The sequence below is a fragment of the Dreissena polymorpha genome, chromosome 2 (assembly GCF_020536995.1).
Source record: "Dreissena polymorpha isolate Duluth1 chromosome 2, UMN_Dpol_1.0, whole genome shotgun sequence".
Taxonomy (NCBI): domain Eukaryota; kingdom Metazoa; phylum Mollusca; class Bivalvia; order Myida; family Dreissenidae; genus Dreissena; species Dreissena polymorpha.
In genome coordinates, this window is record NC_068356.1 from 71478441 (window position 1) to 71496525 (window position 18085).

Here is an 18085-nt window from a genome sequence, read left to right on the forward strand (position 1 = left end):
TCTACTAGAACAATTTAAATCCTTGCTACATGTGCTATTTAATTCTTTATACGGCTTTCACTTAAGAAAATGTTCAATGAATTAAATCTAGGTTTCAAGGTATATTGTGTCTTTTACCTCAATATTTTGTTGGTGCTTATGTGAAGCCAATGGACATGATACAAAACCTACGAAGATTACCGCCATAAAATGTCACATACAAAATACTAATCACATAACCCATGCGTTTTGAGAGAATAATATTGTTTAACTCTTTATTATATAAGTTTACATTAAGCATGCGAAACAAGGACGGGTTATTTTTAACTCCAAATGTATGATTTGATCACATCTAGAAGAAGAAAACACTAACATGTTACACACCACATATGGAACCACTGACCCTTGCGGTGTCTGTGTTGTTAGGGAATATCAAAGACATTAATCTATATAAAACAGTTGACCCCTGAAGCGCAAACAGTTTTGACCACGGAGACATGCTTTGAGGAAACTTAGCAATGAAGTACTATATGGTTGGCATGCAACGCAACAAACCAAAGGGCCTTGCGATTTCAGAGAATGATTATATTATTTATATTTATAAGCAAAACAGTAACCACTAGGGAGGGCAAATTTTCTGCATGATTTGAACAAACTTCAAAGAGAACCTCATAACGATGTTGCACACCAAATATTGTAGTCATGCCTCTTGTGTTCACTTTACATATATATCCACTATAACTCTCTCTGAATATAAAATGAAATGCAGCACATGTTTTTATAAGTCTATAACTCACGGTTTTTAAATAAAATATTCACATTTTATGTACTAGAACGTTCACTACACAAAGTTTGGATCAAGATCAATTTAAGCGCAGTCTGATCAGGATCCAAAGTGTTCGCTTAACATCTTTAGAAGTACTGACTGAATGACAATTATGTTGAACAGTTTGGATCCTGATCAGACTGCTCTTTTTGGAGCCAAAATGGTCGCAATCGCCCTAAGGTCCAATTTCCTGTAATGTGGCTCATTTTTTTTTCTTATGTCAGATTGATACAAATTATCATGATATAAAGCAAGTCTGTTGTATATTAAATAGTATTTTTAGTGTGCATATTCCACCCATGGATGAAAGTTACAAAGTTGGTTGTTATTTAAAGCTATTAAACAATTTCAAAAGTTTTCAATTCTTTTTTATTTAAGTCAAATGCATGCTATATTTGTTATAAACATGCATATGATAAACACTCAACAAAAGTTTAACGATCACTATAATACACTACACACCTGGCGTGGTTAATGGTCTCTATTGAAGCAATATAGTATAATACATGCGAAAGGTGCTTTTACATATAAATATATATAAAAATATGTTTACTATTATTATAAAAAGCTTCTACAACAGTGTAATAAGATATATAAAACACTAAAAGGTTAATGCAAGTATACATAAGGTTAAATTGGCTTATTTTTAAATTTTCAAAAATAAAAAAAAATATATCAATTTAGACAGTTTTATTTTTATCTTTTTGGTAGACTGCTCACTTTTCATGATTTTATTGTTATTTTTATTTATCCCCCCCCCCGACTCAATTTTTTTGAAAAGTTTACCGTTAAACAAATAAAAAAATGCTGGCCTTAAGGAAAGTATACTACGAGTAATGCTGACGGTCGTCTATGCGGTGGCAAAAGAGGCGTCGCGCCAGGCGAATCTCTCGTCCCCGAGGAAAGCCGCGAGCTGCTCGTTGTAGGGCCGATAGAGCTCCACCAGAAGGCGCTTGGTTTCTGGTAGCATGGGCCCGGCCGACTTCCGCTTCTTTGACTCGTAGAATGGGGCCATGTTTGCCATCTGCGTGAGAACGCGGTCGTTGGGGACGTCTAAATGGTCAATTTAAACAAAGTCGGTTTTAAAGTTGCAAATGCTAGTGACCGATTTCAAATAAAGTGGCATTTCAGAGTTTTTCTTTTTTAAATTGTTAACACATTGGGAACTATTAACAAATGTTAGATCGTGTATGCGTTTATTAATACCACGTGCCAAGCATCACGTTGTAATAATCACTGATAAGCGGACCGCATAGGCTTATCAGGCACGACACTTTATGCTTAGATGGGTTTTCGTTAAAAAGAGAGAGAAAAAGAAAACCGATAAAACCGGAAACCTTATTGCATGTGCTTAAAGTGTCGTCTTAGAATTATCTTAGACAACACTTTAAGCACATGCAATAAGTGTCGTCCCTGATAAGCCTGTGCGATCTGCATACAATTATCTTAGACAACACTTTATGCACATGCAATGAGCCCTGTATTACAAGAGCGCGTTTCTCATATATGTATTTGTTTGAATGAAGTTTTAACTTAACAGACGTCTAGTATGTTCCTCTCCATCCAGACTTATATATGAGGGTAATACTTATACTGATGTGTCGATCTGTTAACAGAGCCGAGTGTTAACAGAAGAATTATTATCCAGTTTTTGGTAAGACTTATTCAAGAAAGTATTTTTTTCTCGATTGTATCGAAAGCCGTGGGCTTCAACAATCTCTCTCAAGTATGAGAACATTTTTTTTTAAAGAACATGTACTTTGTGACTTAAAGGGACCTTTTCACGTTTTGGTGAACTGACGCAATTAACAAAAAAGTGTTTCAGATTCGCAAATTTTCGTTGTAGTTATGATATTTATGAGTAACAGTAATACATTTACCATGCTCTTAAACATACATTATATGCATCTATTGACGATTCAAAAACCTGAAAATTATAAAGCGTTGCAACTCAAAACGATTGAATAATTTGGCGAGTTATGTTGTTGTGGTTATATTTTGTGACACAACGAGGATTGTTTATCAAAAGTATAAAATACATCATTCATCGGATAAGCACGGATGGCCGTGTTGTCTAAGCGTCAGACTTTTACTCCAGGGGTCAGTGGTTCGAGCCCAGTTGATAAATACTTTTTTTCTTATTTTTTTTTTACCTTGCTTTGTAGGTCCAATGTTTACATTCATCAATATAAAGCATATAATTACAAACTTCAATACATGCCAACTCTGTGAAAAGGTCCCTTTAAGGAAGATCCGGAGAACAGACGCGAATGATGATCAAGTCAGCGCCTCACGGTCGTAAGTAAGAGACCTATCCAGTGCACCTCTAAAACTAAATAACATGTTTGGACTATTGCCTGACGGACTCTATTATTATTATTGCCTTTTTGCACCGGTGTGCACCACACTCGAACACTCACCGACGTTTAAAAAGCGGAATATGTCCGTCATGGTGCCCTTTATGTCCACCGTGTAATCCTCGTTCCGGAAAATCAAGATCTGCTCCCGCGGAAACGCATTTAGCCACTCCAACAGGTGCACGATGTAAAAGCTCGTAAAGATTGGAGCCTGCAGTAAGCAAAGACAATACGATAACATTTGAAAGCATTTTCGCGTGCTTTCTCAACGTCCGTGCGGAGATCGGACTGTTTTTTTATAGCTTATCAAATCCTTGCCGTCACTACGAATGCCTTGGTGACGATCCATGTAAACGATATTTACTATTACATATGATTTTAAGCAGACGTTGGTAAACCTTTTTCTATTATTTTTCACTGTAAACAATATATAAAAATGCCCATTTACGTAAAAAGCTGTATGTACGTCGTCGCCAGAGAAGGAGCTCTGTCAACGGAATAATGAATACATGTTCTTCCGTGTACCAGGTTTTATTCCGCCATCATTTTATACAATAAGAATTGAAAATTCATAAAAAAATCTAAATTATTTTACTTTTGTAGCATTTTACTAAATTGTCAGAGTTGGTGGATCCATATTTATGCCCCCGGTAGGGTGGCATATAGCATTTGAACTGTCTGTCCGTCCGTCCGTCAGTCCCTCCGAAAACTTAAACATTGGACATAACTTTTGCAATATTAAAGATAGCAACTCGATATTTGGCATGCATTTGTATTTCATGGAGCTGCACTTTTTGAGTGGTGAATTGTCAAGGTAAATGTCATCCTTCAGTGTTGAAAGTAAAAAAAATACAATCCAAAGGAAGTAATAAGCTTTATAAGGGAAATTATTTCTCAACCTGCCAAATGATATATTGAACTTTCATTTCCAAGTGGCGCAATAGGGGGCATTGTGTTTCTGACCAACACATCTCTTGTTTTTCTATGTGTTAACATACTGAGCTTACCGGCAGCGTTTTTCTAAAGGACTGATCGTAAATTCAGTGACGAATGCTATGGGAGCTCGTGCATGCCTTCCATCGTTCAATGGAAATTACCACATGGTCATGGAAGGATTGTGCCGTTTTGCCGTATTGACCATGGAAATAGTGAGAATACAACCTGAAAAGTCGGATGCAAATGTGTAATAAGGTGGTCATTGCGAATGAAATGGTCTATAATCGTTATTATTTTCTTTTGTTTACATTTATCAAATAAAACATTTAAGGATGAGCTTCAAAAAAGGCCAACATCTGTCATATCTTTGAAAATTACTGTAACCCCGAATAACGTTACCTGTCGACGGGATTCCGTAGCATGAGTAGCAGCTTGACGTTCGGGTTGACGTGGTGGACGGCATATGGCGTCGTCCAGAGCAGCTCGTCGGCGCCGGGCGTGTTTTGCGGCAGGTTGCTCTCACGGAAGCGGTCCCAAAAGTCCATTGGATCACCGTTACCTAATACACGTGGGAAATGTAAAATAATGCATGAATCCGGATCTGCATTACTTTGAGAAAAAAAAACACCTTATAATTCGTATGTTTACTAAACGCTGACTCATATTACCCACTATTTCGCAAAAATAATAACGGTTGAGAAAGTATGTGATTTTTTAACACAATTATATGTATAAGGTTTGTTTGTACTCACAAATTAGTATTTTTTTTCAAAAGCTAGAAAAATCCTAAGTTTATTGCAAATCAATATAATGTATAAAAAAATACATAATTGTATTTTTGGTTCGTTCTGGTATGGAAAACACCATTTATATACGACGTCGAGAACCATGAAGTTGATGTAAAATGTTATAAATGCATTGATGGTATGACATGATATATTATTGTATATAGATTAGGAGCGAGCATAAATGTAATCAGTGATAAAATGCAAGATTAACTTATTTACAAACAAACCCGTGATTTTGTTGTGTTTGCCATTGGTATTTGTGGTCTGCAATTTGGAACTAAAGAACTGGTTTGTAAACTCTTCCAAGGTCATTCCCATCTTGAACTTGCCGAATTTACCCGCTGTAAACCACAAGAAACAAGGGGTGAGAAACAATAAATTACGAAAGTTTAAGCTTAGGGCCTTTCCATGTATAAGTGCTTCGTTTTATTTGTGTAAACATTAGTAGTGAACATTGGTCTTATATAGGTGAACATTTTATGGAGTTTAATATTGCATAAAACATACATAGAAAACTTCACAATGGTATGCGGGTAATATTATGTTTCGGGATTAAATAATATAAGTTGTAGTTAAAAAAAGCGTGTCGTAAAAGCAACATTTCTTTACATTACCGTACCAATAAATCGCATAAAGACGACATGTTATTGGCTCATGGCTATTTTTACTGAAATTTGCATTTCAATACTGTGTTAATATATATAATTAACTGGTTTAAAGTGTGCATACTTTCCACTCGAAATCGCGATCATAACTTACTTGTTTCAAATCGCCTCCATGACCAGTACCAGATTTCTTTCCCAAAAATGCCCCTGTTCGGAATGATATCCGGGTGCATGTGCAGACGCTTGAATAAGTCGGAAGTTGCGCTCTTGCACATTCCGATCAGTTGGAAGTATGGAAGGCAGCGGAACGTGTTGCCATCGAGCCAACAGGGGTTCTTGTAATCCGGCAGGAATGTCGGGGGTTTCTGCAAAGTACATACTACAAAATAAAGGGTGATGACGATACGTGCTGCAAGGCTACAGTTATTGTTATTGCCAATAGACCATAAATGCAAAATAATAATGGTGTGAGACCAGGCCCGCAGCAATGGTTTTGAAAAGGGGGTGCACATTTTCTCATCAATGATTGTTATTGACCAACGAAGTGGCGAAGGGGGTAGGTGCGGGAGAGACTACCCCCCTCCTGCAATCGGGGGGTTGGAGGTCCTTCTCCTAGAAAATTAAAATGCAAATTAAAATCGTGCATTCTGGTGACTTTTTATTTGTAGTTAGAAACTGAAGTCAGAGAGCATCTTTATATGAAATTTCACTTTCATTGACCATACTCAGTGACTGACACAAAAACGCCCCCCCCCCACCTGGCTACGGGTATGGAGGCGGTTGTGAGGGAGCGGGGCCGCTGAGCATTGTGAAAACTAAGAGGTCACGATGCGTATTGCAACCTACAACATAACTATACCACGCATTCCAAAATATGCCTTGACGATATGAGTCGTGTTCTGAGACAACTGGGCTTAAGGCCTGTGCGTAAAGTGTCGTCCCAGATTAGCCTGTGCAGTCCGAACAGGCTAATCAGGGACGACACTTTCCGCCTAAACTTGATTTTCGGTAAGGAGGGACTTCCTTGAAACTAAAAATACCATAAACGCGGAAAGTGTCGTCCCTGATTAGCCTGGGCGGACTGCACAGGCTAATCTGGGACGACACTTTACGCACATGCATTAAGCCCAGTTTTCTCAGAACGCGACTTTTTTTATGTACTTCTAATTCATGGCAACTGACAAGTGCACACATTAAAAAGAAAGACTGGCGAATCTACATATGGCGAAATAGTGTTGGCGTGCGTGCATAGTGACAAATATGTTGTGACGCGTATACGTTTTGCAAAATAAGCTTATAAGATTAAATAAAGAAAAAAAGGGCTTTTCAAACAATGGAATGACTGCTGAATTGTTCGCTGATTCGATACGCCTCGCTGTTTGGTTTTGTATGACTTCGTGGTATTTGAACATCTGTGGACCAATCTTAATACATATAAAGTTGGATGCATCCTGTTTTGTGTGTTAAGAGACAAACTCATTAGATGTTCTACTATCGAGGCATTTACCAAAAAACAAACATACTGTATGCCTTACCATACAGAGGATGTCCTCCACACCCGTCATCCGCTTGGGCCCCGCGCAGGGATCCGGCATGCCTGGAAACTCTGGGCTCTCCTTTATACCCGGACCGAGGGGTTGCAGATTAGTCAAGACGCCTGGAAGCTTGTTCGCTATCTGTGATATATCCGTCATCCTCATAGAAACCATGCGTTCTGCCTTTGGGACACTCCGGTCTGGAATAACTTGCGATATGGCGTCTGTTTGCTTATCGTTTTGGGGTGCTTGCGTTGTATTAACCGTATCTGTTAGTTTGTTCCCTGTCTGCGATATATCCGCCATCGGCAAACGAACCAGGCGTTCTGCTTTAGGGACACTCCGGTCTGTTGGAATAACGTTTGCGTCCGTTTGCGTTTCGTTTTGGGGTGATTGTGTGTTTTTAACTATTCCTGTATTAAATCTGTTTGTAAGTGAATCAGCGACATCGAAAGTTTTATATAGCCCCACTCGTTTACCGGATTCGCCAGTCATCAATACTCTGTACCCATCCACCTTTCCGTGTTCAGTATCATACCCGTGCATGTTTAGCGGCTGGAATTTTTGCGTGATTGTCATGTCGATATATTTGAACGCGACCCCGTACAGCGCCATCAATAAGAAGCAAATAATCGCTAACTTTACCAATAATGTCCGCCGGACCTTCTGCAAGCAGTTTGTCGCACTCGCAGCCACTCCATGAGCTTTCATTGTCAGTGGAAACTGAAAAGCTGTGGGCTAGATCGATGAGATAATCGGTATAGGCGGACCGGTCAGAAAAGAGACTCGAAGATGACCAGTAATGTTGCCGGTGATTTGACTGAATTGATGTTTAGTAAGCTTACAGGAGTAGTTTCATCGTATGCTTCTTTTAACTTCACGAGGAGCGCCGTCTGATTTATTTTTTTCGTACCATCTTTGCTTCTGAGACGACGTAAATTCTGGAAACAGAAGGAAATAGCACCTGAAAACCATTTTAAGTAACTGTATATGAATATGATTTCCTCAAACGAGTCTGTGTACGACCCTTTAACGAGACTTTGAAGCTCTGAACAATTAGGCTGTACAAGTTTATGGGATTTACAAGTTTATAAGTACATGTACACATTTTTATCGACGCTCCATTGAACGTTGTCGACTCATGTACTACTTAGAACCCAAAAAATCTTAAGTTTCCTACAATTTACCCTGGTTACGGAACATAAACTAATAAGTACACCGGCGTATGACCGTGTGCCTTTAAGCGTATTTTGCGTACCCGGAGTACATTGCATGATAACTATGAAAACATGGGCTTCTTTTAAGTAGTGCCTAAACCGACAATGCAATCGAACTGTATTAACCTATCAGTAACAATTGATGAATTTAAAGTTCGAAGTTAAAGGAACGATTCGATCATGAGCTCTAATCGATAGCAGTAGTAGCAATCACAAACGACTATATAAAAGCACGAACAACACAATGTATAGTTTATAAATGGTTTTCTGCTCTCTGTATAGTAGCATTTCGTTGAAAACAAAGTTGTTGTTGATTATTTGAACTCGCACGTTTACACTTACCATAATATTATAAACTAGAAATGGCGCGGCAGAGGCCGACGGGTATCCCCACACCGCATGTTTGACCCAGGGAGGCGCCCCGGGGTTGGTAATGGGGCAATTCATAGTTGAGATTGACCGTATTGTCATAAGAGATGTTAAGTATCAATTGGAAGTGAATCGGTGTAGAAAAGAAGAAGTTAATGTAAAATAACATAAAACAGAGATGTATTTGTCAGAAACATAATGCTCCCTACTGCGCCGCTTTGATTTAAAAAAAAAATCATTTGGCAGGTTCATTAATTACCTCCCTTTAAAGCTTATTACTACCCTTGAATTTGTATTTTTGACCTTTGACCTTAAAGGATGACCTTGACCATTCACCATTCAAAATGTGCAGCTACATGAGATAGACATGCATGCCAAATATCAAGTTGCTACCTTCAATACTGCAAAAGTTATGACCAATGTTAAAGTACATAAAATAAAAAAATGAGTAAAAATCTCTGACCCGGCCCCACCTCAACCCCCATAACTTTTGACCCAGGGGTCAGATCAAAATTCCAAATAGTGCAGGGTCGCACATATGCTCATAGCTACCATGTGTGTAAGTTTCAAGGTTCTAGTGCTTATAGTGTAGGAGGAGATAGTGGCCAAGACGGACGGACGGACAGACAGACGGACGGCGGAGGTAACTCCAATATCCACACGCTTTTCAAAAAGCGTGGGGATAACAATTTTGTAATCGCTAAATTGTTTGCACAATGCGTCCGTATGCAGTCCATTAAGAGGATTATTTTAATACCCGGTCAATTATTTACGTACTGATGAATAGAATAGATATTTAATTGCTGCATTCTATCCGAGCTATTTTAAAGAAAGATCTAAGACCACAGAAGATACGGGCATCGTTTAACAAAGGAGATAATGGTATTAAAGGGAATGCCTGCTGGTCCTTTTCCTCAACTACTTGCTTTAATTTTATAAGCATGCTGAAGAGTATATAGCATTTAAATGTGAATAAATTTTGTATTAGATTTAGATATCCTGTATAATTCCCCGTTTATTTAAAATTGCATGGTCCGTAGCGCCACCAGGGAACTAGCGTTAGATCGTTTATTTTTGCAACTAAAAATGAGGTGGTTCCCCTCTCCTTAACGGCCGTGTGTGCGTGTGTGTGTGTGTAAACTATTAATGGTTGCAAGAACATACAATTGCTTTCGAGATTTGAGTGCGAAACTGTTGTATCCACCTAGCCTCTTCTTAGAGAACAAAGTACATGTAGTTTTAACCCATGTATGCCTAGTGAACTCTCCCATCCTTCTAAATTGGATCAATTTATTTCCAAAATTAGGGATGTCTAGTATATTTATTTTTATATTTAGAATATTTCTTACAGAAATTCCTTTAAGCAAACAGCGCAGACCTTGATGAGACGCCGCATTATGTGGCGTCTCATCTGGGTCTACGCTGTTTGCCAAGGTCTTTTTTCTAGACGCTAGGCATAAATGGGTTAATCTGAACACGCAGTTTACAGCGATTTCATTTTAGATAATGAAGGGCTATAAGGTTTGTACGTTTTACTGCCCCCAAAAGATTAATTAAATTTATAACAATATAGGGATAATACACGTTTTCGAGGGCATGATCATCTGCGGGCGCTCGAAAAATCCGTTCCTGCCCGAGTGCGCAGCACGAGGGCAGGGGCGGATTTTGAGAGCGCCCGCAGATGATCATGTCCGAGAAAATGTGTATTTTCGCTATTATTGCATAAACAAATCACACATACCAAAATAATTTTAAATAACATTGAAAAACAATGTTTTGTTAATTCGACATCGACAAAATAATTCGATTATTTCAATACAGTTCAAGGTTGTGTTTTACATATGCCTCACTCGGTCATCATCCGAAATGACGAGGCTTTACCTTCGGATAGGCAGTTTTCGATTTAAAATGTGTTTAAACAGTGGATTAATGCAAAGTTGCAATGCAGCCGCGCAAAGTAAGAAATGGGGAATTATTTTGGAATTTACAGCAGAAACGTTGAAGGTAAATTTAAACACTTACATTTTCAGGATAGTCTTTTGAAAGTGTTGAGTAAGTAACCTTAACTTCAATGACGTTGCCAATGCAATAAAGCTGTTGTCAAGAGGGTGCAGATGGTATAACTTGAAAAGTTGATTGAAATAGTCATTATTCCTGCATGCATGAGGAAACTGGTGCTTTTTCAGTTCCCCATTTATGCTTGGAAAGTCATCGAAAGCTGGAGAAGGGAAGTAACTGCGCGTAGACCAGATTATGGATATGAAAAACACATAACAGGGCTTGAACGGCACGTGAATCGCATTGATAATACACGATTTCTCCCGTTAAAGCCCTCCTTTTGCCAAGTTTCTGCACCCCGCCAGAGGGCATTATAGATAGAGCTTATGCAATAATTAATTAAAATATACTGTCCAAAAAAAGAGACATTAATTATGGACGAAAACCCGTATGTCCAAAAATTAATAGTCACAAAATAATAAAATATTTCAGGGCCGTATGCAGGATATTTTGACTGGGGGGCCCAAGCGGGGAGGGTGCGGGAGGGGCCTCCCCTTCCGAATTTTAAGTTTTTCTTAATTTGGCACTTTTTAAGGTGAATTTTTATTCTTTAAAAAACTTATTTCGTGATATAAATTTATGGAATATAACATGTAAATCATCAACTTTCTGAAGTCTAGAGCTTAACATATTGGTGTGAAATTCACACCGATGTTTAAAGCTTTGTATTTCAGAAATGTGTGATGATTGATGAAGAAGGAAAGCAAACTTAAAAAAATCAAACAACTTTATTAAGAAATGTATAATAACGTATGACTGACATATAACCATAATATTATTTTCTCTTTGAATTCAAATTTTCTCTAAAATTTCATATTAAATTCGTAATAAAATGTTTATCACTACTACACATTTTCACTTTAACCTTCATCAATACAGATTAACCATCACAATCGTCTACAACTCCGACATTTGTTTGGAATTTTCTCTATAAAAACCGTTTTCCGGAGGTTTTTTAAGCAACGCTTTCAGTTATTGAGCAGATTTTTGGTATCCGGAGAGGCTCCCCCTCCGAGAGGTGCTCCCCGGAGAGGTGCCCCCTAATTTTAAGAGGGCAGAGAGGTGCCCTCCAAGCAAATCTGGAGGGGCGGATAAGTGCCCCATGTCAGAATTTAGTAGGCGGATATCTGCCCCCTCACAATAATTAATATGGCGGATAAGTGCCCCCATTGGGACTTTCGTCTGTTCCAGTTTGCAATCAACCCAGACACTTACCGTAAGAACAATTCGCAATTAATCGCACCACCTGGTGCTCTTCCATGTGCAATGGCGCCAAGATGTACGAGGCGAACAGAACAACTGCGGCAGAGAAGAGGCAAGCCCGAAACGCCCGTGTTGCAAGCCCAACTGGAGACGTCCCACTCCTCCCCTTTGTACAAGAATATTCCGTGCCAGGGGCCCGTTTTCACTAAACAATTCTTAGACTTAAGTCTAAGAATAAAGAAAATTCTTTAAATTAGAATATTCAATAATTTCTTTAATTTTTAGTCAAACTGCAGTAAACATCTCTGTCTATATTATTCTTCATATAGAACAGTTTGTTCATGACATAAACACCAGTGGAGGCCTGCATATATTCAAACACTGAACTCATTTTTCTTGGTTCCAAGTCTATTCTTTATTCTTAAGTCTAAGAATCGGTTGGTGAATACGGGCCCAGATCGGCCACATCAGCCATTTGCGCACATACAGACAAAGCCAGTCCCAGACCCACAGATGACTTGAGTGGTCCTAGTCGAGTCGACGGACGAACGAATGAACAATCCAAATTGTTAACGGAATAATTTAGAAACAAATAAATGTATTTATGTACAATAATTTCTATCGTAGGACTTGATGGATTGTAATAAATATCAATGTTAATGGATACTTATTGTGTTTACTTCTATCCTTATAGCAATATTTGATGAATGAGCAATGTCATTATCAATTGAAGTATGCTTCTTATCATTATATTCTTTGTTAACTTCTGTCATCACCTTATTTTCATCATACTTAATCTATGTATTTTACTTATGTTATTTTGTATTTTGCTTCAGATGAGGGATGAAGTTATATGTGAATCGCGCTCTGAGAAACAAACCTTTATTGGTTAATCACATAACAAGTGACATATGAGTCATTAGTAAGCTACCGTTCGCGAACTGTAGATTGCATTTTTGTGCAAAAAAATAAAATAATAAAGTATGGACATGACATGATAACTTGACATTGCACATGATCACGCTATTTCCGCGCGTTGTTGTAGCAGAAAAGCATCGAATATATGCATTTTCAGTTGAGCCCAATGTTAGGATTTGATAGTAATAGTTTACCGGGACTGAATGAGCATTTTCACATGTTGTATGCCAATGTTCAATTAGTTTCATTTAATTAAAATCATGACCATACCGATTACAAACTTTTTTTAATAGACGCCGCAGACGGCAAATGTTTAGATTCTCAATCAAAACTTTTTCAATGCGGCGAGAAATCTCTTCACATTTTGCCGTTCTCATAATAAAAGTATTTATCCTATTATTTAACATAGTTGAGTTGTCATAACATTGGTATTAATGGTATGACTTCAATAGAGTGGTCCGATCTAATGAAATGTAATTTGTTTGACCTAGGTATTAAAGTATCGGTTGATTAATTGTTAACAAAATCGATTGTGATTGTGTTTAACTTGTATTTATCCAAAGAATTTGTTAAAATCTGTCTTAGTTTTACAACAGCATTTCAAAATGGAATAAACGTTTAAGCTATTATAATAATAGCATTACTGCAGGGCGTCCATCTGAACCAAACAATTACGCAGTTTCTGCATGACTTGTACGTTCGGTCAAGTTTCTCGATGGATCAGTTAGAAAAAACAGCACATACATGTGTATCATTTAAAAGGATATTAACGAATGGTCGGATATACAACTCCACACACACGAACACACTTACACACACTGTGATTTAGTATACGAATACTCGTAGGGAAAACAACAACACACACACACAATTTTCCTCGTTTATAAGGCACCACCTGAATAGACAAATCCTGCAGGATCAATCTGCTCAGGGTGTACTTTAAGGGGAAGACAAAATTTAGGGGGCACTTATCCGGGTCATCAATTCTGACGAGACGATATTACTTCGCCCCCTAATTTTTAGCAAGAGGGAAGTTCTCCGCCAAATAAAAAATTTGAGGGGTCATATATCCGCCCAGTGAAAAATCTTTGAGGTGGCACCTCTCCGGGGGGGGGGCGCCTATCCTAGAGTCAGAGTTTAGGAGTACATTTAATAGTACCCGAGCCGACAATGACCAATCGAACTATAACAACCGTTTTCAGGAGGTTTTTTACGCAACTCTTTCTAATGTAGAGCTGATGTTTATGCTCCCGGTAGGATGGCATATAGCAGTCGGACTGTCCGTCCGTCCGTCTGTCCATCCGTCCGGCATTTCATTTTCCGGCTTTTTTTCAAATAGCTTTAAGATATTGACCCAATAGTTGGTGTGTGAGTCTAGCTATATGACTTACAGATGAAGTATCAGTTTCGTTCCGGTTCATTTTTTTTGACGAAGTTATGGGCCTTGGACTTAGACAAAGACGATTATCAACATCACCGCCTTATTGCTTCCAACATTATTTGTTTTTCACAAATTATTAACGTCAGCAATGTCCAGACCTACGATCTCCTGTGGCAGTTGTTTCCATTCGCTGCTTCTCTTTCCTTGGTCAATCAAACGACCTGTTTAATCAAGCATTCAAGATCCCAAGGGGTAATTGACTGAGCGGGGATGTGGGTACAAGGAGATACGAAAACATTGCCTTAGGGCTTGTCGCCACCGGCGAGTAAATTAGCGCTAATCCTTTTGTTTAACAGGGACAAGAAAACACGTCTGCTCTTTTGTATTGAGTGAAAGTGTACTGTGTTTCAGGAGAGAAAATTTGCAGTAGGCATATTATTTAAAAAAAATCATAACTCAACAGCCAGCTGGGAGGGCCCGGGCCCCTGGGCCCACCCCCTGGGTACGGGCCTGCATTTTTGCCCGAAAACATAGTGTCCAAAAATAGAGTACCGTACTTTCTCTATGTTTTCGGACACTTAAAAATATAAACAATAAATATCTTTAAAAAAGATATACGGCGTTGATTGTGGTTGGAGTTTATGGAAGGTAAAGCTTTGAATGAATGAGATCAAGGATAGCTAATATCTTTTTCTGTGCAGTTTTTAGCTGCATCAAACGCAGTACGGGATGTTACGCGGAGTTTTCGCGGCTTATTTTACATTATTACATATTGCTGGTCATAAACCTATAGATACAAAACAGAAAACCAAAGTCAACCGGCCACACGCGAAGTCTCCGTACATATTTTAAATATGTATACGCGCGTTCTTCGAACAAACCTGTTTGAGTGGTTGATCGGGCATTGCTACGTGTATTTGATTCGATTATTAACAGTATCGAGAATCATCGCTCTCAAACTTAATACATTAGTCAATATGCTGCAATAATACATTAGTAAATATGATGGAATAATTCTTGTTAATTAATTAAAAATAATATTTATCATGGTATTGTTGAAAACACCTTAAGAATCTATTATTGACATGCCATAAAATAATATCGCTGGATATCTTCATTTCACATCTTTCTGGTGGTAAAGAAAATTCCAATTCACCTAGTTCACGCTATAGCGTCTTTATTATATAAATATTATGTTACTGACCGCGAACTCCGAACAGCACATAAGGTCTGACCTGTATATAAACTCTGACATTCAAACACACTAACCGCGAACTGACCCCTTATACCTCGCGGGTTGAAATGCAATGCATTCAAGTGAGGCATCGCTTCCACTGCACTTTATACTTTTACATATAACATGTTGACAGGAATATGGAAGTCATTACTAAATATGAGAACATGGCCTTTAAGTACACAACGTTCTCGCGCTGAAAATCCTCTGAAAATAAAAGGTGCACGCACAAACTGTATTGATGTCGATATTGAGTGTAAAACTGTTCTATCTATTAAGCCTTTTCATTAGAGATAAAACTGTTTCATGCTGAACACGCAGTAAAACAGTGTTACAAAGACGCGGACATGTTTCCAATGTTCTAGTGGTATTATCAAATCATCCAATGCAGTCAATGAAGTGTATTCATCTGTACTTGGCCGCGGGAAGTTTTATTTGAATTCTATTGGACGCTAACAAAGGTCAGGCTAAGGTGAAAAGCTGGCGTATACAGCTAACGCCGAAAAAAAATTCGTGTCCGAAAACTTAGTTACGAAATAAATTAACAAAATACAGGTGTCCGAAAACTTAGAGTAAAAAATGGAAGTGTTCGAAAATAGCGTCAATTGTATCAACGACTACCGGTAATAGCACGCGCTTGTAAAATACCATGCCTTATAGTATGAATTACAGGTATACATGTTTGCACTGCATTTTAAATAATTGTAAATGCATAATTTATTTTACAGAAAGTTACTTCAAGGTGATACTTTGACCAACGAGTTCAAAATTGAGCATGTGATGTACCGATACACGCTTGTATGAACCTGTAATTAACGCAATAAAAAAAGCAAACTATGAATTCTTTGTTTGTTCATTTCCGATAGTTGTTGTATAACACCTTCCGTTGTTCGTAAAACTTGTAATATGGTGCATCCCAATTTGAAACGTTTAGTATTTGTCACAGTTATTTTACTGAGAAGGGGTAGTACCATTGCGGTAGATAATTGAACTGTTAATTGGCACTACTCCTGGCAATTGTCATAATGCTTATGCTATCGGGCGAAACCATGGTTTAATACCGGTTTACAAAGTTATTTACCCAATAACGCAAATGTAATGGTCCATTGCCCTCAGGCATGCACCCGCAATGTTTTATGATGTTAATCTGGTTGTAAAACCCCATGATCGAAGTGTCATTAGATATCGAAAACAAGTTCGAAATTTGGTAAAATAGCGCTGTAAAATATACTGTCCGAAAACTTAGAGACATAAATAACGGACGAAAACTCGAGTGTCCGAAAATTAAGAGTAACAAAAAATAATTATTTTTGCTAAAAAAGGGGGTGTCCGAAAACTTAGAGTGTCCGAAAACATAGAGTTATTACGATACTAAACATTAACCATGCTCTAAAATATCCATTATATGTATCTTTTGACGATTTAGAACCCTGAAAATTATAAAACGTTGCAACGCAACACGATTATATAATTTTGCGAGTTATGTTAGTGTCGTTATATTTTGTGACACTACAAGGATTGCTTATATAAAGTATAAAATATTTTATACTTGTATAAGCACGGCTGGTCGAGTGGTTTAAGCGTAAGACTTACTCCAGGGGCCAGTGATTCGAGCCCAGATAAGGGTTACTGTTTTTCTTTCTTTAATTTTATTCTTGTCTTTATCTTGAGCTTTTTAGATACAATGTTTACATTTATCAATATAAAGCATTTAATGACAAACTTCAATACATATCAAAATATGTGAAAAGAATATATTTTTAAAATTATGTTTTACCAGGTATGCTAAGTTCTGCAAAACTCCAATAAAAATAATCTTAAATATGTGTTACCGTTTATATTCCATATGCAAGCTATGTCAATATGATTAATAAACGCACGCGCTCGCACGAACGAACAAACGTACACTACGCTGATATATATGACGTACCCTTTGGGTCAAAAGTACAGATACGCCAACAGCTTAAAATAGATATCACAGCGGTGACAAAATTGTTACCGCGGTGACATTTTTGTCACTGCGGTAATAAATTTATCACTGCGGTGATATATTTGTAACTGTTGTGATACTTTGTTTGACCCAAACAGTTTGATAAGAGCTAAATCGAACTAACCAATGAAACAACGTCTTGCAAAACGGCAAATCGGCGAATATTTACTGCGAAGTTTTCAAGATGTCTGCCTCCATGGATACTGTAAACAACTTTTCAGATCACAGGTGGTTAGCGTGTGGCTATGCTATTAATTAGTGAAAACATCATTTTGAATGATAAATAATCATATAATAACGAAAAATTAACTTTTCTGAAAAAAAATATTTCACTATCAAATATATATATAACAAGGTATGCAACTCAAAATCAGCCCAAAACGGGGTGCATCGCTTTGAACAGCCATATCTTCATCAATTTTGCAGCGATTTTCACGATCTTGGTCTTATTCAACGCAGAAATGAATTTCCTTTCTGGAAATGTATATGTCTTGCAATATTTTTACAAATGCTGGGTCAACTTTTAAGAAATAACACGATACACAACACGCATGACCCAGTTGACAGTGATCATGTATTCTTTATGAATGAAATCTCCAGTTGTAAAGACACACCTCCGCATTGGACCAATGAAATCACTCGTATGTTTAAAATGTCAGTTAGTTGAAATGTATGTAAACAAAGGTTTC

The 18085-nt window shown here is 37.8% G+C and overlaps 1 protein-coding gene across 1 annotated transcript; it reads right to left on the minus strand.

Moving 5' to 3' along the window:
- Nucleotides 1-1655: 1655 nt before the first annotated feature.
- On the minus strand, nt 1656-7185 carry LOC127869798 (carbohydrate sulfotransferase 15-like). The gene is made up of 7 exons (XM_052412458.1): nt 7027-7185; nt 5646-5856; nt 5114-5227; nt 4498-4657; nt 4260-4323; nt 3226-3373; nt 1656-1858 (listed from the first exon to the last, which is right to left on the minus strand). Exons 1-7 carry the CDS (start codon nt 7183-7185, stop codon nt 1656-1658), a joined length of 1059 nt encoding a protein of 352 aa, XP_052268418.1.
- Nucleotides 7186-18085: the final 10900 nt, after the last annotated feature.

What these genes read in the sequence shown, in the direction of transcription:
- LOC127869798 (XM_052412458.1), bottom strand. Translation starts at nt 7,185, where the DNA reads ATGACGGATATATCACAGATAGCGAACAAGCTTCCAGGCGTCTTGACT. An exon ending in CAAACACAACAAAATCACGG is followed by an intron (nt 4,658 to 5,113) that starts GTTTGTTTGTAA and finishes CACGTGTATTAG; the next exon opens with GTAACGGTGATCCAATGGAC. An exon ending in CTACGGAATCCCGTCGACAG is followed by an intron (nt 4,324 to 4,497) that starts GTAACGTTATTC and finishes CCGACTTTTCAG; the next exon opens with GTTGTATTCTCACTATTTCC.